We start from the raw sequence: 27,323 nt of genomic DNA on the forward strand, positions 1-27,323 counted from the left end.
CTAAGACCCGGCACAGCCAAATAGATAAATTTTTTAAAGTACTGGAAAAAAAAAAAAGAGAGAGAGGAGTCATTCCTAACCAAGGTGACTGAATACAGGGAATGGGTCTCAAGTGTCTTTTTACTTCAGTAGGTATTGTACTAGCAGGTTGGTAGCATCTCTTGGTTGCCTGAATGTTACCTTATTTTGGACTCTTTTTTGCTGTCCCCCTCCATATAATCTTTTGTCTAAATCCAGATTTCACATTCTGGTTTGCTAAAGGAAGCAGTTCTATAAAAGTTACAAGTGGGCACCATCACTGTTTGAGTTATTAGAAAAGCTTTGGATTTTCACTTCAGTTGCCCTAGGACCAAGACAGAGGTAAACTGTTCAAGGATAACTCTGCTCCAGTAGGAGATAAAGCAGTGAGTCTAGCTTTGGAACAGAAACATTACTAACCTCTCCAGGCCCTGATGGTGTCTTCAGTTGGAACGCAAGGATTCCTTGGTTCCTCCCCTTTGTCATCCTTGCTGGTGTCACAGCCATTTGCAGGGATGAGGCCAGAGGGGAGCAAGGGACAGAGCTCCAGCCCAACACCCATTCCTTACACTTGCTCCCATCCCACTGGGATGGGGGTAAGGATGGGGGAGGTTGGAGGAAGCACTTTCTGGAGAAAGAAACGAGCAACAGAAATTATCTCCCTTTTCTCCATTGCCTTTCTCTCCATTCCCTGAACATAAGGTGCATCTGGGCTGATGCTGAAAGAGGTTGTGTCGATGAAAGCCATGGATGGTGAGGAGATTCAACACTCTTTCAGCTTGCCCATTACTGCCTCATCTAAATTCAGCAGAATGGACAATCCAGGGCCCAGAGTCCAACAGAAATACGATAAAATATAGTGTGATATGTGAAATTTTAAAGTTCTAGTAGCCACGCCAAAAAAAACAAAAATCTCCCACAAAAACCAGTGACACTTTCATAATATATTTTATGTAAACTAGTGGATTCAAAAGACTATCATTTCAACATGTATTTTGATGTGATTTTCATTCATTTTTCCCTACCGTCTTTGAAATTTGGTGTGTATTTTATACTTACAGCTCATCTCCATTCAAATGCTAAATTTTCACTGAAAATTCCTGATCTATATTTAGATTTCATAAAAGTTTATAGTTGAAAATGTGTTTAGGGATTTCCCTGGCGGTTCAGTGGTTGACACTTTGCCTCTCAATGCAGGGAGTGCGGGTTCAATCCCTGGTCTAGGAGCTAAGATCCCACATTCCTCATGCCCAAAATATAAAAAATATGAAACAGAAGCAATACAGAAACAAAATTCAACAAAGACTTTAAAAATGGCCCACATTAAAAAACTCAAAAAAAAAAGAGCATATAAACATATTCAAGTTACTCAAACATAAAATTTTCCAAATAACTGAATCAATTATCAGCTTTTACATTTATTAAAATAAATGGAGTTTCTCAGTTTCAACAGCCACATTCCAAGCACTCAGCAGCCACACCCCGCCAGTGGCTGGTCTAGCCACCGTGCAGATATGGAACCCTAGCCGCTTCTGACAGATGCTTTGGAACGGTTAGGCCTAGATGACTGCCACATAAAATAAATCTGGAAGAAAGCCCTGGAAGGTGAAGATGGGGGACAGGAGACAGAGGGTGGGGAAATCCAGGGAGGTGGACTGGGAGGACAGGAGAAAAGAGGGCAGGCAGGAAATCAGGCCAGCAGACATTAGGCGTGGCTCTCCTTCTCCTTGTCCCTCTTCTGCTTCTGGGGGTCCCCAGCCCTCCCTGCCCTGGCCACGCCTCTCAGCCACACCCTGGGGTCCAGGTGCTCAACAGTGACATGGCCTAGGGCGTCCCTGCCTTTGAGGAAGGTTGGGCCAAGGGCAGAGGGCATCTGGTTAACTTCCGGGGACCTCGCTAAAGGACCCTAGCCAGGTACAGGACCTCTCTCCCCATCTCCTTGGAGTCCTAACATTGCCTCATGGAACAAGGTGTCTCCTCTCCTCCAGAGTCTTACATCCTGAGGGGGGCGAATGCCTGAAACCCATATCTCTTGACTTGTTAGCTGTGCCCTATCCTTCACGTGAGAAGGAGTCACCTTCCTTCAAGGTGTGGGGAGAAGCTTGAGACCCACTTACAAGAGAAAACGATACCTCCAGGGCCACCTGCCAGGCAGCAGCAGTGCCACCTGGGCAGTGGGGGTCACTGTGGCGTCACCACGCGCGTCCACACTGGACACCGTCCTCTGGCTCAGACTCAACAGTCGCAAGGTACAGGGGAGGGGGTGAGGCCCGGACAACGCCACGGAGGCGAGTCCCCACACCCCACCCGTGCCCTTTCACTACAGAATGACTGGACAGTAACAAGGGTCAGAGTGCTCTGCGGTACAGAATTATTCACCATAAAAAAATTATTGCAGGTCAGCATAGCATCGAGACTGCGGTCAACCAGGGCCTCAGTAATGCCTCCTGCCGGTACACTCCTGACTGTGTCAGTGCATCTTCACACCCTTACCCAACAACCCAGGGAAAGAGAAAGCCCTGCCCCGATCTTATAAGTGGAAAACAAAATAAGGGCTGGTGCTCCAGGCTGAGTCATGACCACAAAACTCCCTAAGTGTAGGATCTTCAATGACAGGGCAAGGTCCACCCTCCACAGCTCCAGCGACACGGAACCACCTTCACGTAACAGAATTTACCATGCTTATCACAATCACGCCACAACCTCATAAAACCCCACACGATAAAGACACTAAAGGCCTTTGTGACAACAATTTCTGGAAAGTCAACCACAACCCCCTGCCTCCAATCTGCTTTGTAACGTTAAACTCCAGCATCTGCTCAGAAAAAGTATGACCAAGTTTGACCACTACTGCTAGCAGACAACAGGGTCAACTTAACTCTGGGGATGTTCCCCTCACCTTTAATTCAGCAAACCAAATTTCCCAAGGACACATTCACTGAACTTTCTCCTTTCCTAAAGCTGAACTGGAGATAAGGAATAAATACACACACACATATAAACACATAAACACACACATATATAAATTCCATTTGTATAAAATTCTAAAAAATGCAAACTATAGTGACAGAAACCCCAGATCAGTGGTTGATTGGGAATGGGGTGGGAGATGAAGGGATTACAAAGGATATGAAAAATTGTTGAGATGATGGAAATGTATGCTATCTTGATGGTGGTAATGGTTTCTCTACATATGTCAAGACTGCTCAAATTTTATACTTTGACTAGGTGCAATTTATCTTACATAGATTATACCTCCATAAAGCCATAAAACAGAAGGAGAAGAAAAACCCCATAGAGCTAAATAACATCCTGCCCCAACCTGGCACTTCCATTCAGAGCTTATCCCCCTGGTGCATCAAGAAGGAGATGCCTGGCCAGGCCTGGAACACATCTCTGGGACTCGTCCTGTTGGCGGGAGCCCAGGAGAGAGCGTGATCTCTACTCACATGGCCACTGTGACCTCTCCACACTGTAAGTCAAAGTCATTCTTTCTGCCTGAGTTCACTCATTTCAAATATTAACTTACAATTACCTGCAATGAAGACAACAGACACAGGGCCTACGAGTTCAAGGGCACCCTGAGACCTCTATAGCAACTCTGTGCCCATGGTGACAGTCGACCAGCTTCTCTGAAACAAGCAAAGACTCTTCTGGTGAGGCAGGTAACATAAGAGTTAGTTCATCTGTTGAAACTAGTGTCCCAAGCTACCTAGACATCCAACGACAGGTCTCATGCATCTTGATTTCACTGCTTCTCAACCATTCAACACATACCCATTTGAAAAGTTTTCCTGGATATGGTACATCCTTTTCATGTAGAACAAACATGGTCAGGAGCTCATCACTCCCTCTGAGCCACTGGGTAAAATCTGGATTAATTTTACGTGATACAATAAGAAATAGGTACGTGGGTTTTGTCTTCAGTTCCTGGCACAGAGATCCTAAATGTTATTTCTAAGAAGCCCCTTTAAGCCATACCTCAGCTGATGCTAAAGAGGTGATGAAGGACTTGCCTTGTGGTCCAGTGCTTAAGAATCTGCCTGTTAAGGCAGGGGACGTGGGTCCGATCCCTGATCTGGAAACAGTGCACATGCTGTGGGGCAACTAAACCCATGTGCTGCAACTACTGAGTCTGAGTCTGTGCACCATGAACACTGAAGTCCATGGACCTAAAGACTGTGCTAGAAACAAAAGCCACCGCAATGAGAAGCCTGTGCCCCACAATTAGAGAGTAGCCTCTGCTTGCTGCAACTAGAGAAAGCCCAAGTGCAGCAATGCAGACCCCGTGCAGTCAAAATTAAATAAATGATAATTAAAAAAAAAAATGAGGTGATGAAGTTTGGAGGATGGGGGCTGGTTGCCAGAGGAAATAACCACATGACTACAGGGCTGGAACTTTCAGCCCCAACCCTAACCCCTAGGAAGGGGAGAGTGGCTGGGAATTGAGCTCAATCACCAATGGAGATGATTTAATCAATCTTATCTGCATAGTGGGACAGCCACAAAAACTCTAAACAACGAAGTTCAGAGTGCTTCCGATGGCCGTGCTAGGATAGGGGTGCACCCACAGAGGACATGGAAGCTCTGCGTCCTTTCTCCATACCTTGACCTGACCTCTTTATCTGGCTATTCATCTGTATCCCTTCTAATATTCTTTATGACAAACTGGCAAATGTAAGTAAATGTTTACCTGAGTTTTGTGAGCTGTTCAAGCAAAATATCAGACCTGAGGAGTCATGGGAACTTGCAGTTAATGTCTAAAGCGGGGGCAGGCTTGTGGGGTTGAGCCCTCAGCCTTTGGCATCTGCAGTATCTTCAGACAGTTCATGTCAGAACTGAGTTGTTAATAAATTGTAGAACACTTAGTTGGTGTCCACCAAGAACTAGAGAATTGCTTGGTGTGGAGAAACCTACAGGTTTGTCAAAAGTGTTAGAAGTAAAGGAAACAGTATTTTCCTTTATCTCTATTCTATCATTCAAAGTAACTTCCAGCTGACTTTCTTTCTCATACTTCCTTATTCAATAGCAAAGATTTAATGAGGAACCCCTGTCTGCTTTAACACAGATTAAGTGATGGTGATTCAACCATGGTTTAGATATAGTACCTGCATTCAATGATAACTGACATCACAATCTTATTTGAGAAGACAGACAGAAACCATTAACTATAATATATAAAAGAGTTGTGTGAAAAGATGCTACATGTCTTATCAACAAAAGACTAAACAAACTGTATATCCCTAAGATGGAATACCATTCAGCAAAAAGTTACAACTTACTGATATACCCCAAAACATGAATCACAGAAAATTACCTTAAGGAAAGAAGTCAGATACAAAAGAGTACTCTTTGCGTTATTCCATTTATACGAAGTTCAAAAGTAAAACTAATGTACGGTGACAGAAGCTGGAAACAGCCATTGCTTCTGGAGAAGCCACTGCCTCTAGGAAGGAAGGGAGGGAACCCCTTGAGGAACAGTAAACATTACGCAGTTTCACTGGGGTGGTGGTTAGACAGGCGGACACATTTTCAAGACTCATCCAATTGTACACTTCTAAGATCTGTGCATTTTTCTGTATGTACATTATTCCTGGATTTAAAAAATATATATATACATATATATTTTACATGAATGTTAAGAAATCACAGTGGAAAAAGTCACTTGTTTTTCTGAGTCTAATCAGGAAACACCATGTTTTCTGGTTGGAGCTAAAAACAAGAAAAAAGATGTGGAGGTTTGAGAGTCCCTGGTACATAGTAAGCATAGGTTTCAGGGACGTGTTTGAGAATGCCTGGGAAGAGAGGACAGGGAATGGTGAGAGGCAGGACAGTAATTGGGATCAGAGTGTGAAAGGCCTGGTATCATATATTTTATGACACATAAAATATCATATACTTTCTTTTTTTGATAATACCTTCTTTTTTTTCAATTTTATGTATTTGATTAAAAAAATTTTGGGGGGGCCATGCCATAAGGCATGGGGATCTTAATTCCCTGACTAGCGATCAAACCCACGTCCCTGCATTGGAAGCGTGGAGTCTTAACCCATTAGACTGACAGGAAAGTCCCCACATATACTTTCTAATAAGGACAACAAAAAAATCACAGAAGTGCTTAGATTATGTTTTGGCTGATTCTGTAAATAATATCCACTCATTCTTTAAACATACAAGTATTTAATTATGTAGTAAAAAAAAAAAATTGGCTGCACATCAAGACATGTGGGATCTTATTTCCCTGATCAGGGATCAAACTTGTGCCCCCTGCATTGGAAGGCAAAGTCTTAACCACTGAACCTCCAGGGAAATCCCCTAATTATGTATAAAGCCAAAAAGTCCCCCATAATCTTAACTCTCAAAATAGTCATAGCTAACATTTTTTTTTTTTTTTTTGGCCATTCCATGTGGTTTGTGGGATCTTAGTTCCCCAGCCAGTGATGGAACTCACGTCCTTGGAAGCGAGAGTGCAGAGCTCTAAGCACTGGACCACCAGGAAATTTCCACTAAAAATTTAATCTTTCCACAATTAATGTATGTTTGTGTGTGAAACATTCATCTTCAAATATTTAATAAATATATCTCACCTGCTTTAACTATTGTATGCTTGGTATCTAGGACAATGTCTGGCATATTAAAATACTGAATGGAAAAATGGTTTATACCTTGCTTTTGTTTTCTAGCATATTTCAAATATCCTCATTCTTTCTAAATGGCTGAAAAGTGTTCTGCAATTGGAGGCAAAGCTCTATTGACAGACAGACATTACAAATTCTTCACAGTTACAAGACTATTACAGATGCTTATGTACCTGGATCTATTTCTGGAGGATAAATCCCTAGAAAAGGAATTGCTGGCTCAAAAACTGCACATCTCATGGACTCTAGAAAGATGGTTCTGATACACCTATTTGCAGGGCAGCAGTGGAGATGCAGACATAGGGAACAGATCTGCGGACATGGTGGGGGAAGGAGAGGGGAGGACGAACAGAGAGAGAGGACGAATGAAGAGAGTGGCATGGAGACACACACACACACCATATGGAAAATAGACAGCCAGTGGGGACTTGCTGTGACACGGGAAACTCAGCCCTGTGTTCTGGGACAACCTACAGGGGTGAGATGGGGATGGGAGAGAGGTGCACGAAGGAAGGGACCTATGTACACCTGTGGCTAATGCTTGTTGATGTATGGCAGAAACCGGCACAGTATTGTAAAGCAATTATTTTCAATACAATTTTTTTTTAAAGACAATAAACTAAACAATTTAAAAATAGACATCTCAAAATCTTATCAATATTTTATAAATTTTGCTATATTACTACCCAAAAGGATTGTACTGGTTTGTTCACTGACAACAAGCTGTTCCAACCTTATCCTCAACAATTCTTTATTTTATTGAGATTGACATACAGCATTCTATAAACATAAGGTATGGGTATAATGATGTGACTTACATACATCATGAAAATGATTATCACAGTATGTTTAATGAACATCTATTATCTCATACAGATACAAAATTAAAGAAACTGAAAAAAATTTGTGTGTGATGAGAGCTCTTAGGATTTGCTCTCTTAACCTTCACATATAACATACAGGAATGTTAATTATTGGAGAAGGAAACGGCAACCCACTCCAGAACTCTTGCCTGGAAAACTCCATAGACAGAGGAACCTGGAGGGCTACAGTCCATGACATCACAAGAGTCACACATGACTTAGCAACTAAACGATCACCATCACCAATGTTAATTTATCATGTTGTACATCATATCCCTAGTACTTATTTAACTTATAACTGAAAGTCATAGTAGTTATGACTGCTTTATCCAATTTCCCCTCCCCCTACCCCCCACCTCTGATAACCATATATCTGATCTTTTTCCATTTGTTTGTATGTTTGTTTATTTCTCAAGTATAACTGACCTATAACACTATGCCAGTTCTTGTTACATAATGTAGTGATTTGGTATTTCTATAAATCTAGTTACAAAGTGTCACCATCCAAAGATACTACAGTTATTGACTATATTCCTCACACTGTACGTCTCATACCCATGACTCATTTATTTTGCAACTGGAAGCTTGTACCTCTTAAATCTCCCTCATCTATTTCTTTCCTCTCCCCACCCCTTCCTCTAGTAACCATCTGTTTTGTTCTCTGTATCTATAACTCTGTTTCTGTTGTTTGTTTTTAAAATTTCACATATAAGTGAAATCATACAGTATTTGTCTTTCCTTGCTGACATATCACAAAGTTTAATACCCTCATGTCGTTGAAAATGGCAAAACTTCATTCTTTTTATGGCTGAGTAATATTCCATGGTATTTTATACACACACACACACACACACATAAATATATTGGGCTTCCCTTGTGGCTCAGCTTGTAAAGAATCCACCTGCAATGCTGGAGACCTGGGTTAGATTCCCAGTTGGGAGGGTCCCCTGGAGAAGGGAAAGGTTACCCACTCCAGTATTCTGGCCTGCAGAATTCCATGGACTGTATAGTCCATGGGGTGCAAACAGTCGGACATGACTGAATGACTTTCACTTCATATAAATATATATAGCACATCTTCTTTACCCATTTACCTATCAATAGGCACACTTGGATTGCTCTCATATCTTGGCTATTGTAAATGCTGCAATGAACACAGGGTGCATGTATTTTTTTTAATTAATGTTTTTTTTCCTTTGGATAAATACCAATGGTTGGAATTGCTGGATCATACAGTAGTTCTATTTTTAATTTTCTGAGGAACCTCCATAGTGTTTTCCATAGTGACTGAATTAACTTACATTCTCATCAACAGTCCAGGAGGGTTGGCTTTTCACTACATCCTTGCCATTACTTATTATTTGCAGCCTTTCTGATGATACCATCTGACAGGTGTGAGGTGATATCTCAGTGTAGTTTTGATTTGCATTTCCTTGATGATTAGTGATGTGGAGCACATTTTCATGTGCCTGTTGGCCAACTAAATGCCTTCTTTGGAAAAATGTCTTTTCAGATCCTCTGGTTATTTTTTAATTGGATTGTTAATGGGTTTTCTTTTTTTTTTTTTAATGTTGAGTTTTATGAGTTCCTTATATATTTTGTATTATTAACCCTTTATTAGATATATTATTTGCAAATATCTTCTCCCATTTAGTAAGTGGCCTTTTCCTTCTGATGACAGTTTCTTCTGCTGTGCAAAAAGCTTTCCACTTTGATGTGGTCCCATTTATTCTTGCTTGTTTTCCTTGAGACATATTCAAAAAAATATTACTAAAACTAATACCAGAGTACTGCCTCTTCTAGAAGTTCTATGGTTTTATGTGTTTGTTTTTTATGCCAATACTATAATGTTTTGATAACTACAGCTTAATAACATATCTTTTTTGGTAGAATTCTTCAGTGAAGCCTTCTAGGAATTTCTTTATGTAAACTACAAATTCAGAGTCTTTAATACACATAGGGAATTTCTGGTTAGCTCCAGTATATAAAAAGCTTGAAAGTTGTCACTCCCACACTTAGGCTAATAAAATTCTAAAAGTGAAAATCAGTATTTTTCTCACCCTTATTAGAAAAACTGAGGTCTAAGGACAAATTATCATCCTGAAATCTGGAGAGACGAGTGAATCCAGAGAGTCACAGCTGAGATTTGCTTACATAGAGCAAAAGCTGGTGGAACCATAAACTGGTAGGGACACTTAGATGCTAATTTTGACAAACTCCTCGAGTCTGAGTATGGAGCAGCATAAAAGTAAGAAATTCCTAAGACTAGGAATTATGGTATTGGCATAAAAAACAGTCTTAACAGCCCCACACTTTTGAGGGCTTTACCTCCAGGAACTCCACCAAATTCTCAGTGAAGAGCCCTCTATGGCTTTGGCAGGGAAAGAGTTAGGATAATCATACTACAATATGCCTAGAGTGTTCTCCATAACAAAGGCCTACTCTCCAGGGGAAAAACCAACCAAACAAAATAGTACAAGAGCTTTATCCCACCTGGAAGAAGGGCATTTCTCCCACTCCAGCCCTACCTAGCCTTCCTATCTCACCTAAGGGGAGGAAAAGAGCTAAGAGACATTAAGGGATGTAGGCTCACCAAAAAACAGATTTAGTCTTAAGATAATAGGACATCTTCTCTTTCACACCAACCTTACTGTCAACCAACAGGGCTCCAATACAAAAACAGTGGATTACAGTTCAAAGAACTGCAAGACATGGGCTTTCTTTGAGAAGGAGCACATGGGAAAGTCCAAAGTTAAGAGGGGAGACAAAAGCAAGGGCACTAGAAGGATCTGAAGCCTCTGGTACTTAGAACTGCAGCAAACTTTAAACATACTCCAACTCTTGCTCAGACTGACGCAAAACTTATATTAAAGGCCTATTTACATCAGTTACTATTACCCAATACATATGTCCAGCTTTCAATCAGTAATTATAGGCACATTATGAGGCAAGAAAATACACAGTCTATAGAGATATAGGGATATTCAGATTTTCTAGTCCTTCTTAAGTTTTTAATTAAAAATTTTTTTTTCTTTAAATTTTGTCTGCACAAGCTCTTCCTTGCCAGAGCATGGCCTCAAGAGTATGCAGACTCAGTAGTTGTGGAAGGCAGGCTTAGATGCCCCGAGGCACATGGGATCTTAGTTCCCCAACCAGGGATCAAACCCAAGCCCCCTGTATTGAAAGGTGGATTCCCAACCACTGGACCACCAGGGAAGTCCCTTGAGTGAGCTTTATTAAAATGGAATTTGTCTACTTCATTTAAAATTTTAATTTATTGCCTTTAAATTCTTCATAATATTCCCTTTTTATTTAATAATGTAGATGCTGTGGCGACATCTTCACTTATTACTGATATTCATATTTTGTACCCTCTCTTTTCTCCTTATCAATCTGGACACAGTTTTACCAAACATATTGATTTTCTCAAAGAACCAGATTTTCATTTTATTGATTTCTCCACTGTTTTTCTGCTTTTTATCTGACTTATGCTTTTCTTGTATGCTCTTCTCTTCTGACTTCCTTTCTTCTTATTTTAGCTTTAGTTTGCTCCCCTGCCTCTAAAAACTTTTTTTCCAGCCACACCTCTTGGCATGTGGGATCTTAGTTCCCTGACCAATGATCAAACCCACACTCCCTGCATTGGAAGTGCAGAGACTTAACCACTGGACTGCCAGGGAAGTCCCTCCTCTGTTTCTAAAGTAAAAGTTTAAGTTCTTGTTTTTAAACATTTAAACTGATCTAATATAACATTCGATGCTGAAAATGTCCCACTGCATTCTCTCCTCAGGGACTCTACTTTGGCAATTATCCCCTCCACTACATCAATTTTTCCCTTTCCACTGAATCACCCCCATCTTCTTACAAACATGCTGTTACAGTACAATATTATAGGGAAAAAAAAAAAAAACCAGAAGAATGCCCTCTCCTATTCCCACATCCTTCTCGGGCTATCATCCAATTCCCCTATTATAATTATATGGTTATCTGTATTCTACATGCTGTGGCTACTTCCTTATCTCCTAATCTCTATAATCCACTCTGTTTAGGTATTCACCCCTACACTGAAATTACTTTGATCAAAGTCTCCAGAAAATTTCATCTCTCCATATGCAAGGATCAATTCTATTGTTAGTTAGAATTCTCGTGTTAGTCATTGCTCAGCAGCATCTGACATACATCCCCCTAGCTCCCAGGCCACCATGCCCTCCTGGTTTTTCTTCTTTCCTCAGTGATCACCCCATCTCTCCCTGTCAATTGGAGAGCACCCAGAGTTCAGCCCACAGTCCCACCTTTTCCTCTGATATACATCCATGACCCAGGTACCCTTCTTCATGTCTAAAACTTTAAGTATCATCTTATATATTCAAGCTATTCTATCTCATTTCCTAATTTGTAGTGCATTTTGTAGCTGCCTTATATAGTCTCTAAAAACAGTGATCCTCACCATCTTGTTCTTTTCTACCCTTTTAAAGTCTCTCTCTCTTACACACACCCACACAATAAAGTATCTGATACAATGTTCTGTGCATGGTGAGCCATGATTAAACACTGTAGATTCCATCTCTAATTTTGCTCAAGCACAGAAAATATGTATAGATTCACTATTAGGTAGAAGCAGGATTTACAGCGACCCACACTTAAGCAACAGGTCAGTCAGTCAGTTCAGTCACTCACAACGAGTACCACCAGCTAATTACTGAATGTTAAAGCCAGGGCTCATAATCTATTGTCATCCCCTTAGAATGCATCAAATCCCCAATTCTTCTACTGAGGCTGAGACCATAAGCCTGGAGCGGTTCCTTCACTCAGCATTTTCAATGAGGCAAAGGTAAAACACGTAGTTCTTTCCATTGGACGTTTCTTATGTGTTGAGGCTGGTCACAGGGAAATCCCTGTTTCAACCAAATATCAAACAAATCATAATTACACTAGAGCCACAATTTCAGTGCAGAAGGAACAGAGAAATTGCACATGAATCTGGGCCATTATCTGAGGAGAGCCTACCTTTTCTCTTACAAGTTATGTTTTTGTTACTTTTAAAAAAATTATTTATGTATTTATTTAGCTGCGTCGGGTGTTAGTTACGGCACTTGAGATCTTCGCTGCAGCATGTGGGAGCTTTCCTTACAGGGCACAGGATCTTTGGTTGTGAGGCACAGGCACTTCCAGGCAGCACGTGGTCTTCTCTAGTTGCAGTGCTCAGGCTCAGCAGTTGCAGCAGGCAGACTTAGTTGCTCCATGGCATGTGGGATCTTAGTTCCCCGACCAGGGATCAATGCATCTCTTGCATTGGAAGGCAGACTCTTAACCACTGGATCACCAGGGAAGTGAGACCAGAATCCATGGTTTCTGAGGATACTTCACCAAATAACACAGTTAACATAAATGTGGAGCAGCCTCATTTTAAACCAGTATCAGGACACATCACATGCTATGGAGTTTCAGGCCCGCCCTAACAACTCTGTGTAACCTGTCTGATGGTGGAGGCCAAGCTCAGCTCTTTAGCCACACTGACTTCACACCAAGGGAAGGAAAAACAAAAATGACTCTACAGGCTGCTCAGGGTCACTGGTAGAAACTAAATTATACTATCCTGGTCAACCAACTGCCATCTTTAGCCAGGATTCCATGATGGTTTATAAATTTACTATTTCACAATTTCTTAGGAGACTTTTTCAAGGGCATTCAGGACCTTCGAAAATTCTCCTCCACTAGGTTTATGGCATCTCAAGTAATTTGCCTGCACCAAGCTGCTTCTGAACAAACAGAAATGAAATCAGCCTTTTGAATTTTAAATCAGAAAACAAAGATTTCTCTTTGAAAAGAATTTCAGAGTTGACCAGTTACAAACAACATACAGTCAAATTTTTTGAGGGAAAAATTATAGTAACAGATATTGAAGGATACACTACTCCAAAGAAGAGGAAACATGAGAAACAAGTCATGACAATATTTTTATTGTTTACTGAAAAATACAGGTCTGGAAAGAGTCTATTGCATTGTGCGCTGAAGGTAAGGGTCTGATACTGCAAGTATCCATGACATAACAGTATAACTTATATAAAATGATACATATTGTACACAGAGACAGTGCCCAGCCCTCTAAACACTAAAATTTAATGGGATGAAGCAAAGTCATTTATTAAATGAGAAATGTAAACACTGCAATCATATACAAAGTGCTCTAAGAGAAGAACTCTGAAACTGTGTTGTTGTGACGTCTGTCTACCTGGAGTTAGGAATGGTTGGGCCTTAGGAAAACTAAGTCAACAAAAAGCTGACACTCTCAAGAAGGTCTTCCCAGGGAGCCAGCTGCTGACACCTGAGACAGGCTGCCATCCCGGCTTCTCTGGAGCCCTCAGGCCCACTCTGACCATTAATCCATGTCTTAGGGCTAGTGTGAGGCCAGCGGGAAGAGGATCAGGTAAGAAGACACTTCTGTCATGACTGCTTGTCCTACACCAACTCTATGCAATAAGAACACCTAGCATTTTTGACCCGTAACTGCCACTCCCAGCAAAAAATGAAATGTGCTTGAGAAGAAAAACATTAATGCTGGGAACAAAAGCCATCTTCTATACAATCTGCAGATACCATTCATTCCTTTCAGCCATGTTTTCACTAAGCTCGCAAAGAGGTTGCTACTACTCTCTTGCCAGTCACACAGGCCACGATCAAGGGTAACAAAATGTCTCCAGCTACAACCACTAACTCAAATGAGTTAAAAAAAAATTTATTAGAGAACCATAATCGATCTCAATGATTCACACGGCAACAGAGTCAAGCGCTGCAACAACATTCACATTCCACGGTCAACTTTAACTACAGCCTCACTTCCCTCCAAACTGAGAAAGCCCCGTGTGGGGGAGAACATACAAGATTTCCACCATCACCTCCTCCCCAAACACTATTAGGGCTCAGAAAGTTCCTTAGAGGTAACAAATGCAAAAAAAGAGAAAGGATAAAAAGAAAGCACACCTCAATATAGACACACAACAGAAGAAGACTACTCTCCCTCTGGGCTTCCTTGGCATCAGGCAAAGCAAGGCTATTTGCAATAACAGTGCCTAAGCTGACTATGGCAACACTCACAAGAGAAATAAGGAGTTACAAAGGTCCTTTATTCTTAGGTAATCACGGATTACTAAATAATTTCCTGAATTAAAATGACAGTCTCACCATCAAAGAAAATTTTCTTCCTGCCTGAGATGCTTTCATAAATGAGATTTCACAATATCCCAGAGTCTTAATATTGAACTATTAATGCACAGAAGACATCCTCAGAGCTCAAGTATGAGCAATATCAATATTCTCAGAGATTTCTACACTTTAAAGATCAGCAAATATTTGACCAGATTATCCATTCAAGAGATTTGTAAGTCAACCGTTATAACCAATTGTATATTTTTCTTATCCCGTTCATCAAAGAACACCATCCTCCGATAGGAATGAAGCCCAGCTCAATGGGTATATAATTCCCTTCAACTCTGCACAGCACATTTCACTATTCAGCCTCTATGTCCTTGACTCTTCTATAACTCACCTAGTCTAAAGAATGTATAAAAGTGGAAAATTGCAAACCCCAGCAAAAACATTGGTGTCAGTGCTGAAATAAACTTTAGGGGAATAACTACAATTGCTTATGGAACCGTTTATAGTCTTGCCAGAAACCCTACTGCTCCTGAATCCCCAGATTGAAAAATTCAAATAATTTAAACATGAGAGGGGATTTCACTGATAAAGGTCTAGTTCACGTGTAAGGTTCTGGTTCTTAGAATGATGTGTGACTAACCCAAAATAGTGGCTCCATTTCCATTTTAAACATATCTGTTAAATTCTTGTCAAATTCTCCCATCTGTCACCTCACTGGTGAACCCTCTCATTTGCTGCTTCTATTTCTTTTGGCTGTTCTACTGCACATATGGGATTCACCGAGGTTCTCACTTTAATGCGTGCGGAATTTCCATTTCATACCAAGAGCTCCCTAAAAGTCATCAACAGGGAACAATTTCTAGCTTAGTAAAGGCACAATTCCTCTTTACAGAGGAAACCAAAAAAGAGTCGTTTGGAAGCTGAACAAACATCTTAGATACTCCTATAAAAGGGAATGTTCTATCTGCCAACAAAACCCAGAGACATTTACAAGATCTAAAGATTACATGGACTATGTGAAAAGCATGAATTTGGCAAATTTAAGACATATTCCTAATGTTCCACTACACTACTTGGGGGGAATGTGCTAGTTAATATCACAGGAGCAAATGACAAGCGTCAACACCGCTCTACTGGCCTGTTCTCCTGCTTTTAGTAAACTGCTGCCAGCTCCAGTGAAGCCTGTCCCAGGGTACATCACTCAGCAACCTGCAGAGCTGCTCAGAGATAGGACAACCGGCTTCAGGTCAACTAGTCCAGCAGTGAGCACTCAGCTGGTAAACACTACCCCGGGGCAGAGCCCATGAAGAGCCTTAAGCCCAGGACTTACGAAAGTTGCATAAACATTCTTGGTTTTATATCATCTTCCCAGCAAGTTGGAAAACAATTGGGTTTTAGTTAAAGAAATGGAACCTATGCTCAAAAACAATGTAATGCTTCAAAAAAGCAAAATCAAGATTGGAAAGAGAGTAGAGAAAAATACAGTCTATTCGTCAATAGCTTACTTTGGCTAAATGATCATAGTGTCAGTGCAATGTATTATTGTAGTTTGAAGCACGGCCTCCCATGTTCTCATAAAATAGGGTACCAGTGAAGTACATGAAAACAGTTCACAGAGATGATAGCCCTTTAGCCTTCTGTGACTTCAGAACTTGAAAGACACAGGCTAACCAGGATTTATATTCAGATACTTACTCAGTGCAGGCTGAGTTAAGAGACAGCAAAACATCTGATTTTTATTCACCTACAGTGTGCTCAGAAGTTCCTATTTGGGCAGCGATGGTTCTCAACCAGGCTGCACATCGGTGTCATCTAGGAAGCTTTAAAGAATTACCAAGTGCCCAGACCAATTAAATCTGGAGATGGAGTCCAGAGATGAGCATTCTTTGTTTCCCCAGGAAGTTCTAACATGCAAAGGCTGCACACAGCAGATGTATCCCTTTCAGAAGGCTGGTGCATGAAAGCCAAATTGTGTCTAGATAGTTTGGTTTCTTCTAAATTTCACCAGGAAAAGGGATGTTTAGAAAAAGGCACAGTTGTGCTTCCTCTAATGAGGCAGCTTACTGTTTGAGAAGTGCTGGTTCTTGGAGGTTATCTGGCACGCTGGTTGAAGAGGAGGAAGTCCTTGTCTTGGCAGAGCAGGCAGAGTTTCAGGCTTCGGCAGCTGCCTCCAGAAACAAAGAAGGCCCAGACGCCCGTGAGCACCATGATGATATATACCAACACCAGATTTAATCCATAATGAGGACTGATGAAGGTCTGCAGAGGGAAAACAAAAGGAACCTTATTAAGTATGTGGAATAACCTAAGACAATGGAAAATATGAAATACTTTCAATAGTGGAGGTGTGTTTCACCAAACATCTGATGTATGTCATGGGCCCACAAACAACACAGGAATTAACCTGGTCAACAGACATTAGCCCATAAACCTGTGCTTTGCTGTATTCAAAGGGCAACCCTAGAAGGTAATCAGAAGCCAGACCTAATGAAATACCCAATAGAAGATAAGATGTTATATAACCAGGGTCTAGTTTATAATCATTTTTAAGTTAACTGGCTCTGAGAATTAAGAAAGTGAGACAAGTCTATGTTGAAAGTGAAAGTGTTAGTTGCTCAGTTGTGTCCAGCTCTTTGTGACCGCATGGACTGCAGCCTGCCAGGCTCCTCTGTCCATGGAATTTTCCAGACAAGAATACTGGAGTGGACTGTCATCCCTTCTCCAGGGATCTTCCCGACCCAGGGATTGAACCTGGGTCTCCTGCACTGCAGGTGGATTCTTTACCATCTGAGCCACCCTCAGTAATCAAGGGAACAAGAGGGAACAGCATCTCTTTTTCAGCTGCACAACTGCTGAGGGTTCCAAAAGTTCATTTAAAAACCACTGATGAGGTACCATGAGGTACTAGTGGAGACCACAGCGTCTATCATAATGGAGCTTATAGCAGTAAGGGAGACAGGCAATGAATGAAGAAACAAATAACTAATCACAGGGACATCCTTGGTGGTCCAGTGGTTAAAATTCTGCCTTCTAATGCAGAGGACATGGGTTCGATCACTGATCAGGGAACTAAGATCTCACATGAGAGGGGACAACTAAGCCCACTCACCACAACTAGAGAGCCTGCACAGTGCAATGAAGACCCAGTGCAGTCAAAGTAATAAATAATACAAAAATAAATAATGACACATTGTGATAAATGCTAGGACAGAATAACTACAACTGAGATGGTGCTAGTAAAGGTTAAGAACAGTGATCTACTGAGGGTGGACAAAGAAAGCATTGAGAGAACGGCATTTAAACTGAGACTTACAAGAGGAGGTATGAGCCAGCTGGTTTAGGCTGAGGGAGGGAACCCAAAAAAGGCAAAGAGTTTGGTGCAGCTGAGGATCTGAGAATCGCTATAAAAGATGTGTAAGGATGGAGGGCAAGCACTGCGATAGGAGAGGAAGGCAGGGGCCAGATAGGCATGTTGGTGCTAAGTGTGGGTTTTATCCTCAGAACAGTGAAGGGGTGCAGAAGGGTTTTAGGTCAGGGAGCTGAACGATTTTAGATTTTTAAACTGCAGAGAATGGATTCAAGGAGGCTATGGTGAAAGCAGGGAGAATAGTTAAGAAGACTCCTCACTGAATGAGTAGAGTACAGGATGGTGGCTTAGTCCAGGGTGGTGGTGGTAGAGATGGAGAGAGTGGATGATAGGAAGTGACAGGACTCGACTTGCTGGTGGATGGAATGTGAGAAACAGAGAGCCCAGGAGTGACTTCCATGGTTCTGGCTTTAAGGAAATGGTGATGCTATTTAATGAGAGAGGCAAGACTTGAGGAAGACCAAGCTTAAAAAACTTGGGGAAAGACTAAGCTAGGAGTGATAGGTGGGAACCAAGTCCAAAGAGGACATGCTAAGAGTGGGATGGCTCTGAGATTTCAAAAGGCAGGTGCCAGGGGACTTCCCTGGTGGTCCAATGGTTAAGAGTCCATGCTTCCAATGCAAAGGCACAGGTTCAATCCCTGGTTGGGGAACTAAGATCCCAAATGCTGTGATGCATGGTCAAAAAAAAACCAAAAACAAACAGGTGTCAGGTAAGCCGTTAGGTTTATGAGTATGAGGCTCTGAGGAGAGTCCTGGGCTAGAAAGAGAAATACAGCACAGTCCATAAATGGTCTTAAAGTCACGGCTATGAATACGATTACCCACAGAGCTACTGTAGAGAGAAGGGAAAAGCGAAGTCAGGCTCCAGTCCTGAGAACAGTTATAAAGTATTTGTTCTGTTTAATATTGTAGGAGCAAATTAAAAGCCAACCAACACCACCCTACTGGTTTGACTCATACTGAAAAAGAGTTAGCAAAGGCAGCTGAGAAGAGCAAGCAGTGAGGTGAGAGGGAAGCAGGACAGCGTGATGCAGAAGTCAAAAGAGGAAATGTTTCAGAGAGGGGGCGGTCAATTCCTCCTAAAGGTTGCTGAGATGAAAAAAAAAAAAAAAAAACCAGCATCCTTTAGATATGGAGTGATGGAGGTCCTTTTTGATCTTGAAACATGCAGTCTTAGGAAAGTGGTTGGATAGAAGGCAGAATGCACTAGAAACACGACAGAAATTTCACTGTGATGCAGACTAGGGAAAAAAAGTCATGGCTAGAACGAGAACCAGCAATAATGAAGAGTCTTATTTACGATATGTCTAGGGACTTTACTGGTGGTTCCCAGTGGCTAAGACTGCACTCCCAAAGCAGGGGGCCTGGCTTCAATCCCTGGTCAGGGACCTAGATTCCACATGCTACAACCAAGACCTGGCAGCCAAACAAAACAAAAGCACGCCCAAAACCCAGATATGTCTATGTGCCGGTGAAGAGAGGGTGAGGCTGGTGATGTAGGACAGGAGGAGTAAGGTAGCAAAGAATTAGGTTTGGAGCCCAAACGGAGGGAGACTGGCCTTTGATAGAAGGAATACTGTCTCTGCTCGACCAGGATAAGGTGGAGAAATGGGTTCTTTTTAAGAAAGAAGAGGCTCTGATTGGGTCAGTTTGTCACCAGACACCTCTGCCAGCAAGGTTTCAGGGGGAGTGCTCCCCAGGCACCTGAGTCCTCACTCTCACCCTGCCCGCACAGTCCCCTGGGCTAAAGCAGGGGCCGCTTCCTACCAGCTCTGGCCAGGTAACAGGCTGATTTTGCAGACAGCACCTTATGCAGAAAGAGCACTTTTCTCAAGAAGCATCTGTGGGCATGGCAGGCACTCAGCATTTTCTCTTCAGATTCTCCTTCGGTTTCTTCTTAAGAATAATTCTATCCCTCAAATCTGCTGAGTTTTAACATACTTCGTAGGGTGCTAAGCTACTTTCCATTTCTTTTTTAGTTTGTTTCTTTAATAACATTATCTCTTTTAAACAATTACAGAAACAATATGTGATTATTGTAGAAAATTAAAATGTACAAATGAATAAATCTTAAAACTTGAAATTCAGATAGGCTAATTTTTACACAACATTGAACATTAAGAGAATGTAAAGACAAACCACACTGTAGGAGAAGTTATTTATAATACAAATATCTAATAATGGAGAAGGAAATGGCAACCCACTCCACTATTCTTGCCTGGAGAATCCCATGGACAGAGGAGCCTGGCAGGCTACAGTCCATGGGGTCACGAAGAGTTGGACACGACTGAAGTGACTAGGCAGGCATATCTAATAAAAGCCTCTTTTAGAGAATACCAAAAAAGAACCTAAAAAAAAAAAAAGACAGACAACCCAGTAGAATGATGGATAAAAGATGTGAACAGGCACATCACAAGAGAATTATCCAAATGGCTGATAAACATAGGAAGACACACTCAACTTCATTCACCATCAGGAAAATGAAAATGAAAACCAAAATGTGATACCACTACACAACCAGTGCTAGATAAGGGTAACAATAAAGAAGTGCAATACTAAGTGTTGGTGAAGAGGTGGAGAAAATACAACTCATAAATTAATGGTGGGAGTATAAGTTAATACAACCTCTCTGAAAAAGTGAGTGTTAGGAACAATTGACATATGTATACCCCATGACAAGGAATTCTACCCCAGGTATATATCCAAAAGAAATGTGCAGACATTTTTACCAAGAGATATACGCTAGAATGTTCAAAGCAGTACTGTTTACAATGGTTAAAACCTGGAGATAGCATAAATGCCTCTCTGTTGTGGAATGGATAAATTATGGTATAGTTATACCATAGAACACTATTCTGCAAAGAAAAAGCAATCTATAGCTATAAACAAGTTAATTTCCCAAAGACTGAGTGAAAGGAGTCAGACACAAGAGCAAACACTGCACTGTTCTGTTTAAATAAATACCACAAGGCAGGGCAAGCTATCAAGTCAGAAGTCAGGACCGTGGTTATCCCTGGAGGGGTCGGGGGAGGCAGTGAAGTAGCACCAGGAAGCTCATGGGAGCAGAGGTTTTAGCTTTCATTTGGGTTCAAGTGACATTGGTGTGTTCACACTGGGAAAATTCATCAAGATGCATACACTGGACCTTGGTGGTCTAGTGGTTAAGACTCTGCACTTCCAATGCAGGGGGCGTGGGTTTGATCCGTGGTTGGGGAAATAAGATCCCACATGCTGCTCAGTGAAGCCAAAAGATTAGGAAAAAAGAAAAAGATGTACGCTTCTGATTTATATACTTTACTGTACATGTGCTATATTCATAAAACTTAAATGTTATCTGAAATCTGTCATTCAGAGACAACTATTGTTAACATTTTGGTATGTAATCTTTCAAATTTCCTGGGTTCTTTTCAATCATTAGAGAGAATAATATAAACTCTTCAATATTCAACAATAGTTACTGGCCATCTCCTATGTGCCAGGGTTTCAGGATACAAAGACTGACAAGATAAGATCCCATCCTTGATGATCAAACCCTAATTGGAGAAGTAGAGGTAAAGCTGTATCAAATAAAATAATGCTGGCCAGGGGGAAGGGTTATAACACAGCTATAAAAAAAAGGGCTAGGATAGTGCTTTCAGAAATGTGCACCTTTTCCAGGAAGGCCTCACATGAAATGAACAGTTTTCCAAACTGACCTAGGTTAGGGGAGAGACCCATCACTGCAGATATACCAGCATGAACAACCTGAGAGCCACACTGGGTCAGTTTAGATAAGAGTGTATGATATGAACCATGGGGAGCAGCAAGAGGTAAGTTTAGCACCAGTAAGATTTAGTAAGAGGCTTATGTCAAACAAAGAAGTATGGGTTTTATCCCCCTGGCCTCTGCTACAACTCATCACTCTCCCGTCCTTAATCCACTTAGCTGCAGGACACCTGACTCCTGGCTCTCTTCCTACGTCACCAAGTTGCTCCTTCCCAGTCTCCATGGCTTGCTTCAGCTCTTGCCCCAACCTCAAGGTTGGAATGCCCCAGGGCTTAGTCCTCTGGCCTCTTCTCTTGTCTGCTTAGGTTCACTCCCTGCAAGGACCTTTTTAAGCTTGGCTGTCTCTCCCAAACTACACACTTTTTCATCCAAATACCCAACTGACCTCTCCACTTGGATATCCAACAGGCACCTCCAAGGTACCAGGCCCAAAGAGGACTCCTGCTCTCCCTCACAAGCTTCTCCATCCCAGCTGATGGGAACTCCATCCTCTGAGTTGCCCAGGCTCAAAATCTGGAAGATGTCCTTGGCTCCTCTTTCTCTCCCTTGCCTTATCCAGTCTGTCAGGAAACAGCCGGTAGCTCTACTACCAGAAACATGTCCTGAATTTGAACACTTCTCACCGTCTCCACTGCTGTCTCACTCAAGTTGTCCCCATCCTTCTCTTAATTTCTTCCCCTGTTACAGTCTACTGTGAAAACAGCAGTCAAAGTGAGCCTTTTAAAATGTGATTCAAATCAAGTCCCTGTATTCAACACCCTACAATGAATCCATTTCACTAAGGGTAAAAGCCCAAGCCTCGCATTATCTAGATATGGTTCCCATTTCCAACCTATACTTCCATTCCCAATTTCAAATCTGTGACAGTATCTCCTACTAACTTCCCCCGGCTCATGGTTCTGGCCACTCTGGCTTCCACAAACATGCCAAGCATGTTCTTTAGTCTAAGGACTTTGCCACTAGCTGTTCAGTCTGTCATGTTCCTTCTCCAGAGAGCCACATCACCAACTTCACTTCTTTGCTTAAATGTACCTTCAAAATGAAGCCTACTTTTAACTACCTAGTTCGAAAATTCAATATCCCCAGCCCCTACAATCTAGAATCTTTTTTTTTTTTTAATTATTTATTTTGGCTGTACTGGGTCTTAGTTGTATCATGTGAGACATAGTTCCCTGACCAGGAATCGAACCCAGGTCCCCTACATTAGGAGCATAGAGTCTTCCCCACTGGAACACCAGGGAAGTTCCTTGAACCCTTTGAACCCACTCTACTTTCCCTTTTTTCCCAAAGCACCAACCAATTTCTAACATATTTCATTTGATTATGTCTATTGCTATTGCTTATTGTCCCTCTCTCTCCACTAGATGGTAAAGGCAGAGTCTTGGTTTTTTTTCTGTAAATTGTTTTGCTCACCTAGAACAGTGCCTGGAACACAGACGGCACTCACTATTTGTCGAATGAATGAATGGTGGACTGGATCCATAAGAAGGACATTGGCTTTTTCTTGCAATTTCCTTTCTTAAAGTATACACACAGTAGAAACTTTGGAACGTGCTGAAAACCATAAAGAATAAAAGAACCCATCCAGAGATGAAAACTGTTAGTACTTTAGTGCATTCTCTCTTCAATTATTTTTCCATGAAGATATGACTTTACATAGCTGCCATCATTAGAGAAAGAAATGGCAACCCACTCCAGTATTCTTGCCTGGAGAACCCCAGGGATGGAGGGGCCTGGTGGGCTGCCGTCTGTGGCGTCACACAGAGTAGGACACGACTGAAGTGACTTAGCAGCAGCAGCAGCTGCTATGATATTAAAGGTAACTTTAGTATCATATTAAGGGTAACTTTAGCATGATGGAAACGTTTTAGGTAGGGAAGGCAAGATTGTTCTTTAGATGGGTGAGAGAGCAGAGTCCAGTATGAGAAAACTTGATATGAACTCTAAATGGATGGAGAGGAGAGAAACATGAAGCAGGACACCATTAGAAGGAACTTTTCAATACTTTAGGTGAGAAATGATGAAGGTCTAGATGAAGCAATGGCTGGGATCATTCTGATGTAAGTATATGACAAGTTATGATTAAAGTCGGGCCAAAGCATTAAATAGTGCTTTAAAAATACACCTATCCTTTTCAACTTTCTTTGGAAAACTAGCATTTTAATACCAGTGAAGAGGGAGTAAGATGGGTACTCTTTGGGAGGGGGTTTCACATTTTTTTGGCCATGTGGCATGTGGGTAGGATCTTAGTTCCCTAACCAGGGATCAAACCTGGAAACTTGGAGTCTTAACCACTGGACGGCCAGGGACGTCCCAGGCACTCTTTACATTAATCAGAATGAGTAACAATAGTACAGCCCTTTTGGAGAGAATTTTAGCAATTTGCATCAAGGGCTTTAATATCTTTTTTTTTTTTTCCATCAAGGGCTTTAATATGCTAAAATATTTAAAAATATTCCACTTGACTTCATAACTCCATTCCTTAGAATCTGAACAATGTATTGAAAAAGTTTCATATACAATGATGTTCAAAACAGCTAATAACCAAAAGTAGAAAAACAAATGATCAATTAGTTAAGCAAACTATAATTTTATGTAAAGATATAAAAAGCTATTAAAATGTAAATATTAAAAGGATCCATAATAATGTAGAAATTGCTTAAAATGTGTTCCATAACATAAGCATAATGCAAGACTATTTCAGGTTTGACCAACTTAATTAAAAGAAAGACACTTAACAAAAAGAAATAGTTTATGATCAACCAACAAATTAAGTTATCTTTCTATAGTAAGACTTGGATGATTTATCTATCATTCATTCATTCTTTTAAATGACTTTTTCTGAATTTCCTCATTATCCCAAGAGAGCGTATTTCACTTAGAGTGGAATCTATCAGATGTGTGGACTTAAGCTCCAAAACCCAGTCTGAGCAAGGTAGCAATACTCACCAGGGCTGACACCAGCAGATGGGAGAGAACAACTACAAGAAGGGTGTACCTCTTCTTCTTCGCACAGCCATCAAAAAACACGATGCCCCAGAACACGTGCAGCAGTGTGATCACCAGCGTCATGAAAGCTGGAAGACAGCCAACCATTAGTGCCCAGTCGCGAATCAGCAGACCCCAAAGGCCACTGAACACGTCCTTGGAGGCAGGCTCTTGGGGTGCACTGCACCACTGTGAGGGTTCACCCACAACTGACAGAGGACCCTGACACACATTTGCTTGAACAGTAATTCTGAAAGCAACATTTCTGAACCAGGGGTCAGCTCTGCAGCAGCCTCTCACCTAGACTGTGAACCAGTGAAACAAAAAGTCAACCTGGATCTGGCTTTCAAGGAGTTTCTCTTAGGAACAAAATAAAATTTAATCAGTTTTTCCAAGCTGGCTTTCTGCACTAATCAAGAAACTTTTTTGGGGGCCACACAGCAAGGTATGTAGGATCTTAGTTCCCTGACCAGGGATTGAATCCATGCCCCTGCATTGGAAGCTCAGGGGGAGTCTGTACAATGGACATCCAGTGAGGTCCCCAAGAAACTTTTCTAAACTAAAACGAGTGTCTTTGATTTAAACAAGTCCTCTCATTAAAGTGGAATTTCTCCTTGGATCTTTTTTTAAGGCCAGTGGGAGAATAAAAATATTAGAAATTGCAATAATTATCTAAGATTCTTCTTAAGCAATGGAAACTGAATCCAATCAGTACACACAGGTTTTTCTATGGAATACTGTGTGTGTGCATACATGCATGTGTGTGTCCTGCATCCTGGACATTTTTTACTTAAAATGAGCAAGTTTCAGGAACTCCTTGGCCATCTAGTGGTTAGGACTCTGTGCTCTCACTGCCAAGGAATGGGGTTCGATCCCTGGTTGGAGAACTAAAATTCCACAAGCCACGAGGCATGGCCAAAAAAAAAAGAGAGAGAGAAAGCAAGTTCCACATTTTCTAAAAGCTTCAACATGGGGAGGGGGAAGGCACACAGATTTCTCATTTCCACCATTAACACCCATTATTCTGGCAAAAAGTCAAGTCTGACCATTCTCCTTCACACGGCTGGTAATTCTCCCTTGGCATCCGTGGAGGATAGGGTCTAGGAACCCCTACAGATACCAAGCTCTGCAGATGCTCAAGTCCCTTATATAAAATGGCATAATAACTGCATATAACCTATACACCAGCTTCCCTGGTGGCACAGATGGTAAAAAATCAGCCTGTAATGCAAGAGACCCGGGCTCAATCTGCGGGTCAAGAAGATCCCCTGGAGAAGGACATGGCAACCCACTCCAGTATTCTTGCCTGGAGAATCCCACGGACAGAGGAGCCTGGTGGACCACAACCATAAGGTCACAATGAATTGGACACGACTCAGTGACTAACGCACACACAATCCATGCACGGCACATCCTCCACCTCCACTGTTTACCTTAAATTATCTCTAGATTACCTACAATACCTAATATAATGCAAATGCTAGGAAAATAGTCATAAACATAGTGTAAACTCTATGTAAATAGTTACCAAGTCAGGCAAATACAAGCTTTGCTTTGGGGAATTTTCTGGAATTTCCCTTTCCTGAACATTTTTGATCTGTTTTTGGTTAAATCTGAATGCAAAACCCAAAGATATGGAGGGCTGGCTCTGAAGCAATATTCTGAAACAATTAGTTAGGTGTTTTTCTTTTTTTAATTTAATTTATTTATTTGTCTGCGATGAGTCTTAGTGTGGCATGCAGGATCTAGTTCCCTGACCAGGAATGGAACCTGGGCCCCCTGCATTGGGAGTGGTGATTCTTAGCCACTGGACCACCAGGGAAGTCCCAGCAGCTAGTTTTTGAATCAACAGACCACTAGCCTTTGAGCATTTGTAATAACAAAAAATGTCCATCATTACCAGAATGAATAAACTGTGGTGCATTTACACAATGGAATATTTACATGTTCTATAATATAAATGGTCTCTAGAAAATAATGTTGAGTGGGGGAAAAGCATATTGTGAGAAAATGCCCATATTTCAGTTATACAAAGGCAAAAAGCAAATTATTACAGAGACATAACTGTTGAGGTTGGAGGAAAGCAATTTGTTACATCTAGTGACAGTGTTTCAGCAAATAATGATAAATACTTTATAGGAGAAGGGGGATTTAAAAAAAAAAACTTTGGAACAATAGCAGACTAAACAAAAATGATTTATTTTAATCCCACTGATGATCCTTGAAAGGGTAGTTTCCCTGAAGATAGATGCCTAGTTGTGTGACAATGTATAGAGTTCAGACAACTGAAAACACCCAGTAGTTCATGTTATGTCAGAAAAGACTAGAGTAGAAACTGTGATTCACAGACACAGATGTTCACACTCTAAGGCTTTTCTAAAGCCTACATGTCAATCAACTGTCAAGAGAAAGCAATTACACCACTAATGTGTCATCTGTTCATCAGCTATGTGAAAGGAAGATCAAAATGGAGTCACTATTGTTAACAGAACTCTCTAAATAGAGCTGGGAGGCCATTAAGGAAGTG

General features: G+C 41.3%; 1 protein-coding gene across 4 annotated transcripts in view; it reads right to left on the bottom strand.

The window, feature by feature from the left end:
* APH1B (aph-1 homolog B, gamma-secretase subunit) overlaps positions 1-27,323 on the bottom strand; it is an 81,087-nt gene that overhangs the window by 30,126 nt on the left and 23,638 nt on the right. For 2 of the 4 annotated variants that reach the window (XM_020901529.2, XM_020901530.2), the window contains exons 5-6: positions 24,758-24,885; positions 16,739-16,933 (exon numbers count right to left, since the gene is read on the bottom strand). In XM_020901529.2, the coding sequence (XP_020757188.2) occupies positions 16,766-16,933; positions 24,758-24,885 (296 nt within the window). In that variant the 3' untranslated portion in view covers positions 16,739-16,765. Of the gene's footprint in view, positions 1-13,463; positions 16,934-24,757; positions 24,886-27,323 lie in introns of those variants that run through there. The other 2 variants (XM_020901531.2, XM_070469160.1) reach the window with 1 other exon arrangement.

Source organism: Odocoileus virginianus, chromosome 6 (assembly GCF_023699985.2).
Source record: "Odocoileus virginianus isolate 20LAN1187 ecotype Illinois chromosome 6, Ovbor_1.2, whole genome shotgun sequence".
NCBI lineage: Eukaryota > Metazoa > Chordata > Mammalia > Artiodactyla > Cervidae > Odocoileus > Odocoileus virginianus.